Raw genomic sequence first — 16,082 nt, 5'->3', positions numbered from 1 at the left:
ATTTGTTAATTGGTATATACTAATCATTTTGAATGGTGTACAAGAGAAATATACTTTTCTATAGAGGCTGTTGCAAAATATTTTTGCCTTGAAATAGATATATAATCTCTTGATTTAACAGTATTACCCATTATTTTTAAAAACAATATTGTACCTATTCTTTACTACTACTACTGAATTAGTAAAGGCTGAAGGTGGATAAATCTGGTAAGAAAGCTATTATGCTGTGGAGGAGGGGTTAACTGGATATTTAAAAAACAAAGTTTTAATTACATTTTAAATCCAATATTATCTGATAAACTATATCTCAGAACATTTGCACAAGAAATCCAAAGTCTAATAGTACACAGGAAATCACCAGGACCAGATGGTATTCACCCAAGAGTTCTGAAGAACTCAAATGTGAAATTGTAGAACTACTAACTGTGGTATATTAGTACCACCTATCATTTAAATCAGCTTCTGTACCAGATGACTGGAAGACTGCTAATCTGACTCAAATTTTTAAAAAAAGCTCTAGAGGCAACTCTGGCAATTACAGGCCAGTAAGCCTAACTTCAGTACCAAACAAACTGGTTGAAACTACAGTAAACAGAATTATCAGACGCATAGATGAACACGATTTGTTGGGGGAAGAGTCAATATGGTTTTTGTAAAGGAAATCATGCCTCACCAACCTACTAGAATTCTTTGAGGGAGTCAACAAGGGTGATCCAGTGGATCTAGTGTATTTAGATTTTTAGAAAGCCTTTGACAAGGTCCCTCACCAAAGGCTCTTAAGCAAAGTAAGCAGTGATGGGATAAGAGGGAAGGTCCTCTCCAGGATGAGTAACTGGTTAAAGATAGGAAACAAAGGATAGGAATAAATGCTCAGTTTTCAGAATGGAGGGATGTAAATAGTGGTGTCCTTCAGGGACACCAGTATTGTTCAACATATTGATCATGATCTGGAAAAAGTGAGGTGGCAGATGATACAAAACTACTCAAGATATCTTTGAGTAGATGTTTTCAGAGAACTATCAAAATGACTATGTGCAGTGGCAGTCAAAAAAGCTAACAATGTTAGGAGTCATTAGGAAAAGGATAGATAATAAGACAGAAAATATCATATTGTCTCTTTATAAATCCATGGTATGCCCACATCTTCAATACCGAGTGCAGATCTGGTCGCCCCATCTCAAAAAAGATTTATTGGAATTGGAAAAGGCACAGAAAAGGGCAACAAAATTATTAGGGGTATGGGAAAGCTTCCATATGAGGAGAGATTAATAAGACTGGAACCTTTCAGCTTGGAAAACAGACAACTAAGGGGGGGAATATATAATAGAGCTCTATAAAACCATGACTGGGTGTGGAGAAAGTAAATAAGGAAGTGTTATTTACTCCTTCTCATAACACAAGAGCTAGGGGTCAACAAATGAAATTAATAGGCAGCAGGTTTAAAACAAAAGGAAGTTTCTTTACACAAAGCACAGTCAACTATGGAACTCTTGCCAGAGGATGATGTGAAGACTATAAAGGGATTCAAAAAAGAACTAGATAAGTTCATGTAGGATAGGTCCATCAATGGCTTTTAGCCAGATGGGCATGGATTGCTGTTTGCCAGAAGCTGGGAATTGCTTGATGATTACCTGTTCTGTTCATTCCCTCTGAAGCACCTGGCATTGTCCACTGTCAGATGACAGGATACTAGGCTAGATGGACCATGGGTCTGACACAGTATGGTCATCCTCCTTGTGTGTCAAACACATCTAAGAGCTAGGGGATTTCAGCCAGTTTCATGTTAAGGTGCTAAAACCAAGGAGTTAAAATTCTGCATAAATAGTATGCTTAGAAAAAAATGTTTTCAGTTATGAACAATTTACCCATCTTTTAGTTTTGTATCTACAGATTCAGCTAATAAGATTCAGGACACAGAAGGCTGTGTACTCTAAATATTTGTTATCTAACGTATGGAACATTTTCTAGATAACTGAGCCCTTCAACACCAGAATGTACACCACCAAAGATATGATCACAGAGGCAGCTTAAGGAGAATTGGATTTTCAGAGGAACGTTATGACAATGAGATCACTATGTTAGAAAGCTAATCCTGTGCTAATAATTATGGCACAGGTATTAATGTGGAATGAAGGAGTGGGAATACAGGACATATGGTTAGATTTGAGCAGATGAAATCTCACAGGTATGCTGTTCTTTGGTCAGAATATAGCTACATGCCCCATCATTCTCCATGGATCTTCCAACTGTTAGCATTCCCTCCTTCCCTAGCCAGGAGGCAAGGGTAATAAGGGACTAGAGGTCTCCACAGACTCCTAATTGACCAATAATCACCTCCAGAGAGAGGCAGATGATTGCTGCTCCCATAGTCAATCTGGTCCAGACATAATCTGTGGCCAGAATAAGTAAAGCACCCTCTGCCAGACAGGTGTCACCAGAATAGTCTCCAAGTTCCCTACTGAGACTTATTAGGGAAAGAGTTAAGAAAAGAGAACAAACAAGAGAAGAACAGACTGTTTGGGGGAATGCCTAGTACTTTTCTGTGCTCTCTGGCTGTTGAGCATTACAAGACCAAACTGCTTCTTCTAAAAGAACACAGATTGTGGTGCAATGCCAGGCTATGATGTATGGTAGCCTTTTGGTGCCAAAACTTTCCTAGTGAACTGTTTCCATGAATGCTAGTGAGTATGGTTATCCAATTGTCTATTTCTAGATTAATTTTTTCTGTCTGAGAAAAAGTTACCAGAACAACTGAGATACTCCACTGAAGCATTTCCCTCCTCGTTGCCCCAGAGATTTAGAAGACAGACAAAGCCAGAAAGGAGTAACTATGAAAAGATACAGTTTGACTATAGGAGCTGCAAAGGATTCTTATAGCCCTTCACCCTAGCAGCTGCTAAATCATACACCACTGATCTACTCAAGAGCATGAATCACTTTTATAAACCCAGAGTGTTCTCATCTACTCAACTATAGAACCTCGTTCTTTTCAATGAGAGATGCTATCAGCTTATTTCTCAGATAAGGTCACCTGCATTTAAGACTATATTTCAGGCTAACAGGCACCATACGGACGTAGGCCTGGTAACAGAATAATTTCCCTCTCTGAATTTGGCCCATTGACACCAGAGAAAGGACCAGAAGCACGGCAGGAAAACAAAACAGTCAGCTAAAACTCTGATCCGTGTACTTCTTAACAAATGAGGGACGTGCACTCCTCTACTAACAGACAGTCACTAATTCCTTTAGGAAGGAAATCAACTTCTACGGGTATGTTTGCATGAAAAAGCTCTTGGGCAGAACTTGTTTCACTACTTTGTCACAAAAGGGGCACATCTGTTCTTCCTTTTAGCCTCCCCTAATTTCTCAGCATTTTAAATAAGCCCCTTTCCCAAAGTTGTCCTCTCCCTCATTGCCCCTGCTCTCTCTCCTTGAAAGTACAAGAAATTAGACTAGAGAAAATCCTGAAAGAGAAAATACTAAGCTTTTGGACTATGCACTCAGTGCAAAGCAGAGCTAACTTGGAAATACGAAAAGAATGGAGAAGCAACCAGTGTCTGTGCTCCAAGTTTTGGGTGTGACGAGCACATGCACGCACACACACAAAAGCCACTTAGATAGAGATGGGAATTGTTAGTTGATAAAATAGGTTACTATTCTCTTATCTAATATGAATAAAATCTCCACATAAAGATTTTACAGCATGAAAGAAGATCAATTTAAGTGTCTAAGTTTCAACAATTTGACAACAAATTCTAGGTCCTTTATTTTTAAGAGAAACAGCACATCCCCCCAAAGTAGTCAGACCATCTTTAGAAACAAAAAACTAACTCACATGCAGTACCTCTGAAATACTACCTGCTAAAAGACCTGGCTAAACATGTTCTTTATTTGAACGTAAGGAAATTAGTTCTTTTAGCTTATCCTATCAATTATGGTTTAAAGTGTGAAGAGGAGACTGCTGGCAATTCCAGCTACTGGAGAGATCTCTCCAGGAGAGAGACAGACAGACCAGGACGTGATGACAAAACCAGAGCTGATACTGAGCAGATTAAAGAAGGCATCTTCAGAGTAGATCTCAGGCTAGCCTCCTTTGCCCTATGATGCCAAATGGATAGGGTGCAGCTTATATAATTATAGGACTGGATTTACAAATAAAATATAAAGTCGCATTTTCAGCAGCATATAAGCAACATAAACTGGATTCCTAGAATAGAAATACACAAGCTCTTCATTTTTGTCTTGAAGGAAACCTTAGCATGTTAAACTGTCTTATTGGAGTGGGGAGTAATCTGCTTCCAAAAAAGCAGACTAACATTTTAGCTATTTGACTAATTAGATGCATATACAAACCAAGTTGTAAACTCCTAGGAGAAGAGCTTCTATGCAGCCACTGCTCTGCAGATCTCTGCTGGCTGAGACAGCAAGGTAACACCACAGCAATTCCGGCAGAAATTGCAGAGTGAATCGTAGCAGTCGTTCCTCTCCACTGCGATAGAACTCAAAAAGCTGGTGGCAAACTGGCTCTAGCAGCTGGAACAATATAAAAATGTGACTGTCAATAGAATAAAACCTAATCACAATATATTGAGCAGGACAAGAGACTAAGTATGGAGGCAAAAATGTTAATTTTCAAAGCAGAAGTAACTGAACGTGTAACAAATTATACATTAATTTAATTTGTTATGAAGTGACTGATAGAGGCTGCCAAAATCTCCTTTGTACCTGCCTTCAGCCTCCGCCATTGCCTAGTGGTTAGGACAGAAGATACCTGCAGGAGGAATTCCACTGGCTCCTTTCCTTTTTCCTTTGTCACTCTCCAACCTCATAAAGGGGTTGGATGAAGGAGGATCTTGGTGATTATCTCCTGTTCGTGATTGGGCCATAGCAGTAATAGTACTACAACTGGTAAAAACTTTCAAAACAATAAAAACCTAAGTGTGAATATGGTACAGGATTTTCAAAGAGTCAACAATACAGCTTTACTGAGCAATCTAAGGACAAGACTGCAAAGAACTGCAAAATATTTCCTCCTCTGTCTCCAAAATGAATAAAGTTGGCACCATAGGAAACAAGCAGGGACTAGATTTTAAGAGAGCCGAGTCCTACACATAAGACAAAAAAGATTCTGAATCTCCTATCTATAAGTAGTGAGAGGAGAGGCTCTTGTCCTGGCTATAAAATAAGGATATATGTCCACCCTAAGGAAACTGACTGATTAGAAAATAGATTCTGATGCACCAAAATTAGCAGGCTTTGCACAACAAACTCTCCATGCAATTTTTAACTCATTTTACCAATTCCAGTTAGTACATATAACTACACCATGACAATCGCCATGATCATATTTTAGCAAGTTACACATTTCTTAACTCATGTAGGCCAGGACAACTGCTGAGGAAATACTGCTCAGAGGTATGGAGTACTGTATATCCTCCTACTTGGAGGATTAGTATTTTCTCTGCCTCATGGGACCTGGCCTTTGGTGTATCTTATTGCAATAGAATGCATTCAATATTGTATATAAACTACACTACACACGCACAACCCAACAATATGGGCTTTAGATAGCCATATGTGTTGGGAAAGAGTAGAGTTCAAGTTGTTCCATGTTCTAGTCCTGCTTGCCCAGTGGTGTAAATTCTGTCTGTAAGTTACTTGCAAACTTTTTACTGCATATGATACTATTCCACTTTCTATTTTCAGAACATGGTCTCATATGGAAAGATTATCTGCCACAGAAAGGAGATTTTTGCACAGTTACTTCTATGGGCTAAATCCAGACCCAGAACAAAAAGTAGTGAGTATTAATGAGTTGCATGTTTCCTATACCACTATTCTATTCAGTGTTGAGATTGTTAGCCATATCAAGCATTACTTCTTCAATCATCAAAATTTAAATCAAAGACGATTCCATATCCAGAAGCTGGCAATTATTGCAGGTTTCATTTTTCAGTGAATACATAACACAGTATGCAAGCTTCATAGCAGAATCAATTCCTTTAATGGCAAAATTTCCAAGCCTCTATTTTTAAAAAGACTCACTGCAGAGCACAAAATAACTACTGAGGATAAAAACAAATTTACATAAATCATGCAATGCAAAAAAACCAAAAAATTGCAAAATACCATAGTTTTGTTTTACAGGGTGAGATTTCCAAAATCTTAAGTGAGTAAAGACCCCCCAGTTCCTACTGGATGTCAATGGAAGCTAATTTCCTTGGGCAATTTTGAAAACCTAACCACCCATAATAGTTTGACTGATTTGTTCCTGTGCACAAAAATGGATGATTTCATTGGAAACAAGCAGACCTAATGCTGATAAAAACCAGGTAACTAGGACACAGTATTCTGAAATGACGACCAATACGTTGGACATTTGCTCTCAGGAAAATGTTGAAGATGGAGACTGATGCTGGTAGACCAGGTGACAGCTCTTGCCAAGGCTGCAGGCATCAGCTCAGCACTGACAAATTCATAGCTGGAAACCAGACCTGCTCATCTGTGTGTTAAAATTGTTCAAGGTAGGGGATAAGACTAGCTAAATTGCACTTAATGTTTAGACTTTATGAAATGCTTGTAAGATTAATGAATGCAGCAAATTACTTGAAATGTCTGTATCCCTTGCTATAAGGTAATATATAAGTTTTGCTGTGGAATTATAAAAATGCCTGCTTTGAATTTGTGAACCCAGACAGGAGAAATGTTCCCCCACCCATCAGGAAGGGCTATCAAAACCAAGTGGACCACTCTGAAGCATCACAATACAAAAAGTGGGCTAATAGCCCTCTTACACTCAAAGATAGTACATGCAAGGAAGCTCATCCCATCATCTTGAATTCTGGAAGAAGGATATAAAGCTAGTTGATGTAAAAAGTATTAATCTCTTTCCTGTTTGGACTCTCAGAAGGCTGGAACTAGAAAACAAAAGCAGAGATCCCCAGAGTCAACTTGAGATAGCCCTAAAAAGACATTCAGTGCTGACAGATTATTACATCGGTCACTTTTTGGAACTTTAGACTGTAACTCATTAGTGTATATATGTTGTCTGCTTTAACCTGTAAATAACTCATTTCTTCTTCCTAGTTAATAAAGCCTTAGTTTACAATAGGATTGCCTACAGGCATGGTCTTTGGTGTGAGATCTGATGTACTAATTGATTGGTCTCTTGGGACTGGAAGCAATCAGAGTAATTTTGGAGTAAAGCAAGAAAAGGTTACTCACCTAGTGCAGTAACTGACGTTCTTCGAGATGTGTCCCCCTGGGAGTGTTCCACTTTAGGTGTCACGTCCCGCACCCTTGATCGGAGGAGATCTTCTCAGCAGCATTCGACTGGGTCGCACGTGTGCGGCTCCCATCTTGTGGCACCGTTGGTGCATCTTCTAGCCCACGCATGACCCAACCCCCTCAGTTCCTTCTCTACCATACAGTCCATAGTTAGAACTTTGAAGTAAAGGGGAGGAAGGTGGTAGTGGAGCACCCACAGGGACACACATCTTGAAGAACATCAGTTACTGCACTAGGTGAGCAACCTTTTCTTCTTCGAGTGATGTACCTGTGGGTGCTTCACTTCAGGTGACTATAGAGCAGTGCCCAGTATTGGAGGGGGGACTTCGGTGTTAGTTGTTTTGTACAGTTTTCAATACAGTTAGGCCTAGTGAGGCATCCCTGGCAGATGCCTAATCAATATCAGAATGTTTTACAAAAATATGTGCTGATGGACATATGCAAAGCTGTGACATGGGCATCATAGGAACATTGTTCAGGAATGCTATGGAAGTGGATATTGCTCTCATGGAATGAGCTTGTAAACCTTTTTGTTCGTAACATATGTGGATACATGTTGATATCCATTTGGATAGTCTATGGCTGGAGATGGCTTTGCCTCTCATCCATTCTGCTATTGATATGAAAAGTTTATTTGATTTTTCTAAATGTTTTTGTTCTCTCTAGGTAAAAGGCTATGGCCTGTCTGATGTCCAGAGTGTGGACTGCTGCTTCCTGTGGATTGATATGCAGTTTCAGATAAAAAAAGGTAGGTAAATGAATAGGTTGGTTAATATGGAAGTCTGACACTACCTTTGGTAAGACCTTAGGGTGTGGCCTAAGGATGATTTTATTTTTGTGAAAAATCATGTAAGGAGGATAGGCCATGAACGCACAAATCTCTACTTGCTGGGCTGATGTAATGGCAACTAGAAATGTTGCTTTCATGGACATGTGGAGGAGTGAACATGTTGCTAAAGGGACTTGGAATGGTTCTCTCATTACAAGAAGTAATTGAGTAGATCTTCCTGCCTAATAAATCAAGTCTTTTCCAATCCTTGTTGTGTGGTGAGGCTTTATAATTTGTCTGTTTTCCTCTTTGGTTGGCAGCATCTACGACTAGCGAATTTGGAGGTGGATGGGTAAATAAGAATTCCATCCCCTTGGCTGGAATGTAACATTTCCTATCGTTCCTCTTGTTGGTAGGCGGAATAGTTGCTGGTGTCAGCCATATGTTATTGGCTGGTTCCATTAAAGCCCCATCCATCGGGAGTGCGATTTTTTGACGATGTTGCTGTATGCAATATTTTCAGCAACTTGCGGTATGATTCTGTCCTTTAGTGGTGTGATCACACCTTGTGGTGTGATCCTCTAGAAGGATCTCCATTAAACTGTTTAGGGTAATCTACAATGGTAAGTGCAGGGGGAATCATGACTTCATCTGGTGAAGACGATGATTCGTTTGTGGGAGGAGATGTATCCTGCTCCACAGTGGAGTCCTCTGTCTGAGCTCCCTTCCCCGCTTCAACTAATGTATTCGAAGTTGATGGTCTCACCGATTTCATCCTACTCATATGGGAACTAGTAGGCCTGTCATATGCCCTGGAGTGGGAGGACCATGCATCCCAGTTATGCTATTGCATGTAGTGTGGCATAGAAGGAGCAAACCATGATGGGCCATAATATGGATATGGTTTGTGTCCTCTATGATGGCCATATTCAATCTATTCTAGTGAAGGTCTGGTGGGGGAGGAGTGCGCAAATGAAAATTGAGCTTCATCTGCATCACTATCATCAGCACCGAGGTAGGGTACTGGTGAAAACGCCTCATCACGTGCAAAATGTACCCAGAGACTCCACGGTCCCTTCTGATTGTGGTGATGAAGTCTGGATGGGCTGTATATATTGTTGTTTGCACCTTCTTTTGCCTAATGGTGCCGAAGTTGGTGCTGTGCTCCCTGTCGGATCCATAATGGTGGTCAGTGCCAAGATTGGTACCATATCGGAAGTTGGTGCTACAAGCGGTGCGTCACTAGCTAACAGTGCTGCTGTCTTATCGGTCATCGATGTCGTGGCCAGCAGTTTTTCTATTGCCAGTGCTGCGATCGGTCTCTGTGCCGAAGTGGGTGCTGTCATTTCTGTCAGCACAGTACTTTCCTTTGGCACCACTGAATCTAGCGGTGCCATAGTTGCCACTGACCGTTGGTCAGGTGGTTTCTGCACTGTATTTTTATGCAGTGCCATGCTGGAGAACAATAGTTTTTGTAAGTTGCTCAACTCCTCACCCGGAGGTTTCAGGTCCTTAGGTGGCACTGACAGTGTTGTACCTGAGGATCCTTTTGCCTCTTTGGTATTATGTTTGGGGGACAGCCTCTTAGGCGAATGCTTTCTTTTTGTTGCAGTACTAGGAGTAGGAGACTATGATCTTTTCTTTGGTGTGCGTTCTGAGTCAGGCTGGTCCAGTCCTGGATCAGATGAGGGTCTGAGGGATCTTTCCATTAAAATTAGCTTCAACCTCAGATCTCTGGCCCTCCTGGCCCTTGCCTTGAGATTTTTGCAGTGTGTATACTTTTGTGGTACATGGGTTTCACACAAGCACCATACACAGAATGAGTGTCTGTCTGACACTGGCATAGCCTCTCTACAAGAGATACATCTCTTAAAACCAGACACTCCAAACTGGTGATGCGTTCTATAATTAGATTTCACCAACTCAGTAACAAATATGAACTCCTGAAGCATTCTGACAGTCTTACTATGGAGTCCCAGTCAGTCCAGTCTATACTGCCTCCCAGGCAAGCTGGACTCAGTGATAAATGGTTCTTCACGTGATGTCCCTGTGGGTGCTCCACTTTAGATGTCGTCACATCCTGCACCCTTGATCGGAGATCTTCTCAGTAGTGTTTGCCCAGGTCGTGCGTGCACAGCTCCCGTCTTGCGGTGCTGTTGGCATGTCTTCTAGTGTGCATGTGACCCGATCCCCCTCAGTTCCTTCTCAACTGTCCACGGTCTGAGACAGAGCGTTATCAGCAGTTAAACTTTACTTGTATTTATCAGTTTGAGTTTAGTTTTGTTTAGTCATAGTTAAGTCTGTTTGTTAGTTACTTACCTGTTCAAAAATATGAGCTCTGAATAATTATAGAACGCATCACCAGTTTGGAGTGTCTGCCTTGCTTTTTGACAGTCTGCCTTGAGGTTGGCACTCAAAATTGTGAACCACTCCAGACAGTGTAACAGAGACCTTCTATTAATAATGTTGCACACAACTTAAAATGTTCATCTGACTGACTCACAGAAATAGATTTCAAGTTCTGATTCTCTTCCAGATTTGGCCACTACTTCAGCTTTGCTGGAATTCATTCACATACGATATCCAAAAGTTATAACCCTAGAAAATGATGGGACCAAAAATAATGCTGGATATGAGAGAGGGTATTAGATTTCAACTGAGAAAGTAAATTAATCAGTAAAGTCATCACTGCATTACCCACAAGATAAGTCTTATGAATTCAGGTAGCTGACTCATGATGAGAAAGTACTATTGAACATTTTTGAACTCCCTGAAATACGGCGATAGAGATTCAGGGTTACTGTAACTGTAATTGATGTGTAAATTGTATATAGTACACTGAAAATTGTTTCCAAACTGTACCACTTAATTTCCCTGTGCTCTTCCTTATTTATAACCTCAGTTATAAGGCAGTGTGTGCTTGCAGAAGAGATTATTGAAGAACCAGACAATATTTCTTCTCCACTTAACTATAACCAAGGAAGGAGATGACACCACTGGGCAAGCAATGCTTTGCTTGAAACATCTGGACTTTCCTCCTGAAAGTCTAAGTATGCTGATAATAGTTGAACACTTATTTGTGTACTGACATTTAAGATCGCAATAGGGGAATATTCTATGTTGGCATTTTTTTTTTTCCCCAAAAAATATCATTGGGAGAAATCTGATCCATTCTAAAAAAGAAACAAAGTAGTATTTTTATGTGCTCCAGACACAGATCACCTCTGGTACAGAAGATTGATCAGAATCTATAGTAGAGTGAGAAACATCAGATACTAGGCGATCAGGCCAAACTTCCAATCACTTTGGAAGCAGAATATTGATCCAAAGCTCCTGGAAACCTTATTTTCCTCTCCAGCACATTAGTGCTTGGTAAACCCCACTGTGTTAGGTGAATAATGGAGGGGAAAAGAATTTACCTTACAGTAACTGTGGTTTGAGATGTTCTGTAACACACGGATCCCATTCTGTGCACATGCACCCAATGCACACGAGATCAAAGTTTATTCAGCCAGCAATATCCGTTGGGGCCATATATGCTCCCTGCATGCCCTCATGCTATCCCTTCCAAGGGCATAAATGGCAGAGCATTCAACTGCCACTCAATTGCTTTGCCAGAATCTCAATAAGATTCAAGTGCTGCAGGAAAAGAGAGTGGGTATGGGATCCATGTATACAGAACATAGAAGAATCACAGTCATTGCATAGTAAGTAACAGTCCTCTGAGTATCTGTACACGTGGAACCCATCTTGGTGATTACCCAGCAATTAACTCTTCAAGGAGGTGGAAGCTAGGAGTTCATATAAACAATGACAGGAGTACTGCTTAACCAAGTTGAGCATCAGACCTGGTGCCTGACACCAAGGAATAGTGGTAAGTGAATGTCTGAACGGATTCCATGTAACTGCTCGGCAAATTGCAGCTAAGCATGCTAAGCATGCTGCTGAGGCCACTTGAGCTCTAGTAGAATGGTGAGAGTGCCCCAGGGGTCGGTCCTGGGGTCGGTTTTGTTCAACGTCTTCCTTAATGATCTAGAGGACGGGGTAGATTGCACCCTCAGCAAGTTTATAGATGACACTAAGCTAGGGGGAGTGGTAGATACCCTGGAAGATAAGGATAGGATACAGAAGGACCTTAACAAACTGGAGGATTGGGCCAAAAGAAATCTGATGAGGTTCAACAAGGACAAGTGCAGAGTCCTGCACTTTGGACAGAAGAATCCCATACACAGTTACAGACTGGGGACTGATGAGCTAGGCAGCAGTTCTGCAGAAAAGGACCTGGGGGTAACAGTGGATAAGAAGCTGGATATGAGTCAACAGTGTGCCCTGGTTGCCAAGAAGGCTAATAGCATATTGGGCTGCATTAGTAGGAGCACTGCCAGCAGATCGCTGGAAGTGATTATTCCCCTCTATTCGACATTGGTGAGGCCGCATTTGGAGTATTGTGTCCAGTTTTGGGCCTCCCATTACAAAAAGGATGTGGAGAAGTTGGAGAGAGTCCAGCAGAGGGCAACAATAATGATTAGGGGGCTGGAGCACAAGACTTATGAGGAGAGGCTGAGGGAACTAGGCTTGTTTAGTCTGCAGAAGAGAAGAATGAGGGGAGATTTGATAGCAGCCTTTAACTATCTGAAAGGGGGTTCCAGGGAGGATGGAGCTAGGCTGTTCTCAGTGGTGGCAGATGACAGAACAAGGAGCAACAGTCTCAAATTGCAGTGGGGGAGATCTAGGTTGGACATTAGGAAAAAGATTTTCACTAGGAGGGTGGTGAAGCACTGGAATGGGTTACTTGGAGAGGTGGTGGAATCTCCATCTTTAGAGGTTTTTAAGATGCGGCTTGACAAAACCCTCGCTGGGATTATTTAGCTGAGGTTAGTCCTGTTTTGAGCAGGGGGTTGGACTAGATGACCTCCTGAGGTCCCTTCCAACTCGATGATTCTATAAATGGCCTGGATGAAGGACTAGACAGTGGACTTGTGAGATAGCGACCAGAACAAAAAGGATTATGAAGTGAAGTGTTAATCTGAGAGAAGCTGTAGATCCAAGAACCAAAACTGACGCAGCCATACAAGAGCTACGTCAATCAGCAATGCTTTGTTCAAAGATCTCTTGAATTAATGGAAATAGTGGGAAGGCATACATTAAGTGATCAATTCACGACATTAAGAAGAGTTGGATGGAACCTGGACTCATTCCTCCAAAGCAAGAGTTGCAATATTCTTGTTCTCAATCACAAAAAGATCTACTTGAGAAACTCTTCATTTTTGAAAGATCTGAGCCAGGATCGAGTCTTTCAGAGACCACTTGTGCATTGATACTCTCCTGATTAGGAGGTTTGCCAAATCATTGTGCTTTCCTGGCAGATGTAACCACACAAGGTTGATGCAATTCTGGATACACCATTCTCATAGAAGAAAGTTTTCTTGAAAAGGGAGTTTTGATGTTGCTTCTCCCTGTCTGTTTATATAATACATTACTGTAGTATTGACTGTAAAGTCTTGAGTTGTGCCCTCAGTAGAGGAATAATCTGCATGTATTCCAGCTCACAGCAATACAGCTGGCAATTACATAAGATGGGGAGTCTAAAAGAGATCATAGGCTGTACATCTGATAATAGTCAAGATAAGTCCCCGCAGCCCTTTGAGGCATCCATTATCAGAATTTAGATAGGTGATAGAGTAACAAAGGGCACTTCCCCAATATACAGTTGTGTTAGGATTTGAATGGGAACCCTTATCTGGGAGTTCATGCTTTGTCTTCTTGATTGATAGACCAACTTCAGCTATCCATGAAAGAGTCTGAGGTGAAGGCTGATGAGCAGTACTACAAAGATGCATGAGGCCATATGTCTGAGCAATCCATGACATACATAATGGATGAAAGTTGAAGATCTGTTAAGATAGGAAGGATTTCATACCATCCAACATGTGACAAGGCAGCTTTTGCCACCCTGAGTCAAAACTGGCTCCTATGAATTCTGCTGACTGGGCCACGATGAGAACTGATTTGCTGTGGCTGAGCAGGAGGTCCGAGTAACCTCACTGTACAGACAGTGAGGATGATGAAAATGCTGAAGGATCTTTATGTTCCATGTCATTAACTTCAATCAGCAATTCCTGCTCCGCTGCTGTAATATCTTCTCTGTGAGGAGAGTTTATGACCCTCTGAAGTTCTGCAGATGGAAATATGTCCCTGGATCTCAAATGAAGAGTGTTAAATGGGGTCATTGCGGTATTGAGACTGTGGAATCCAGGAAGGCCAGTATGGCCACATTTGGAACTCATAAGGAACTAAGTACAGTAACTACATTAACAACTACTTAACAACAGAGAGACAATACAGTAGTTAAGAAGACACTGATGTTTTTCCATTTCACTGCCACAGGCAGTAAGAAGGAACTTAGTGGCAGTTGAGGATGCTCCACTCTATGCCCTTTGGAGGGGTAGCATGATGGTATGCAGGGGTGTTTGGGTTCTCATCTCAGTTGATCAAACTTAGTATCAGCAATGCTGATACACCTCAGTACATAAGAAACTTTGCTGGCTCAAAGCACCACAGAGTGCTAAAATTCTAATGTTACATGAACCACAAAGATGTGTGTGTCTCATACAGAGACCCAAGAAATTGATATATTGGTATGCAAATTGCATTAAAGCACCTATACACAGGGTGACAGTCTCTCTTGCCTCAAGGTACTGCCTTGCATTAGAGCAGCCCTAAAGGTACCAATTCAAGCTGGACGGAGATGCAAATTCAACAACCAGAACGAAAGGGTCCATATGAGTTGATCACTCATTCTTCCAAATTATATCCAGGGATACAGCTAATGACCCCTCCAGCACCAGAGGCTATTTGTGACTTTATCTATGCTTGTACCACTATCAACTAGAAGCATGTTACTTTTTAGGACTCGGGACTCCTAACTCCCTCGGGACTTCAGTTTTTTTCAAGAAGTCCGATGAGGAGTTTCCATCTGAATTACAAACTGCTCGAGATCTTCACACCTATTACAGAGTCCTTTCCTATTGGAACATCATGCTTTCCCTACCCTTTCCCCAATGCCTAGTGAGTACCACAGAATAAACTATAATTTTAGAGACTGCCATGCATTTAGGGCCTTGCAGTTAGATATATGTCAAGATCAATATTCAAAACTTTTGGTAACAGAAACTTAAGGTCATATTAAAAAAGTAAACTGACCAGAAGGAAGCTGCATAAGCCTAAATACAAATACAAACATTTTGTTTCTTCTCCAAACACTTGCCTTTCCTTTTTATTTTTTGTTTAAGTCAATCACTGATGTTCTCAGCAAAAGAAAAAACTATAAACAAAGTAATAAAACATTTATAGCAAAAACCTCAAGAGGAAACACTGATCATGGTCTCCTCTCATGGATACACCACAGCCAGTCACAGGCTCTACAGTGAGGCAGTGTGGCCTCCCTTTGAGCCAGAGGGGGAGAGGCCACTCTCCATGCCAAGGTGGACAGAGCCCTCGAACTGGAAGATGAGAGGCGGGACAGGAAGCATAACAGACCAAGCCTCCAGCTCAGTTGAGGGAGAAACAAACATGTCTCCCTGGCTGCAGGCTCTCTCTGACTGCGGGCCTCCATCTGCTACCAAGACGGATGGCATCCTGACTTAAAAAGGAGACAAGTCTGGAGAGGAGCTGCTGAAGCTGCTGGTGGCTGAATATCCCAACGAGACAGAGGACCTCTGGATGACAGAGCCCCACCCTGGATTGTGATAGGAAGTAGCCCAGGAAAACCAGACTTTAATCTGGTTCTTACTGTGGGTGCTTGTGTCAGCATGTTTCATTGGGATCCACACTGACCCAGTGGTGGAGCCCTCTGCCACTGTTAGGGTCCTGGACTGAAGCTGGTGGAGTAGGATGGGCCTGGATCCACCTATCTCCTCCTACCACCCTGCTCCTGGGGCGGCAACCTTCCCATCTGCAGCCGAATGGCCTGTTTGTGCTAGCTCTGCCCTGCCAGAGGGCCAGCGCCCCCTAGACTGCCAGCTCG

General features: G+C 41.7%; 1 protein-coding gene across 3 annotated transcripts in view; it reads right to left on the bottom strand.

The window, feature by feature from the left end:
- Positions 1-16,082, bottom strand: part of HYCC1 (hyccin PI4KA lipid kinase complex subunit 1) — a 104,491-nt gene that overhangs the window by 31,739 nt on the left and 56,670 nt on the right. For all 3 annotated transcript variants that reach the window (XM_067562077.1, XM_067562079.1, XM_067562078.1), the window contains exon 4: positions 4,354-4,533. In XM_067562077.1, the coding sequence (XP_067418178.1) occupies positions 4,354-4,533 (180 nt within the window). The remainder of the gene's footprint in view (positions 1-4,353; positions 4,534-16,082) is intronic.

This window comes from Emydura macquarii, unplaced genomic scaffold (assembly GCF_026122565.2).
Source record: "Emydura macquarii macquarii isolate MOO-44397 ecotype Brisbane River unplaced genomic scaffold, CSIRO-AGI_Emac_v2 contig_2422, whole genome shotgun sequence".
In the NCBI taxonomy this organism is placed as follows: domain Eukaryota; kingdom Metazoa; phylum Chordata; order Testudines; family Chelidae; genus Emydura; species Emydura macquarii.
Note: the sequence above shows the minus strand (reverse complement) of the source record. Positions and strands in the feature narration are given on the sequence as shown.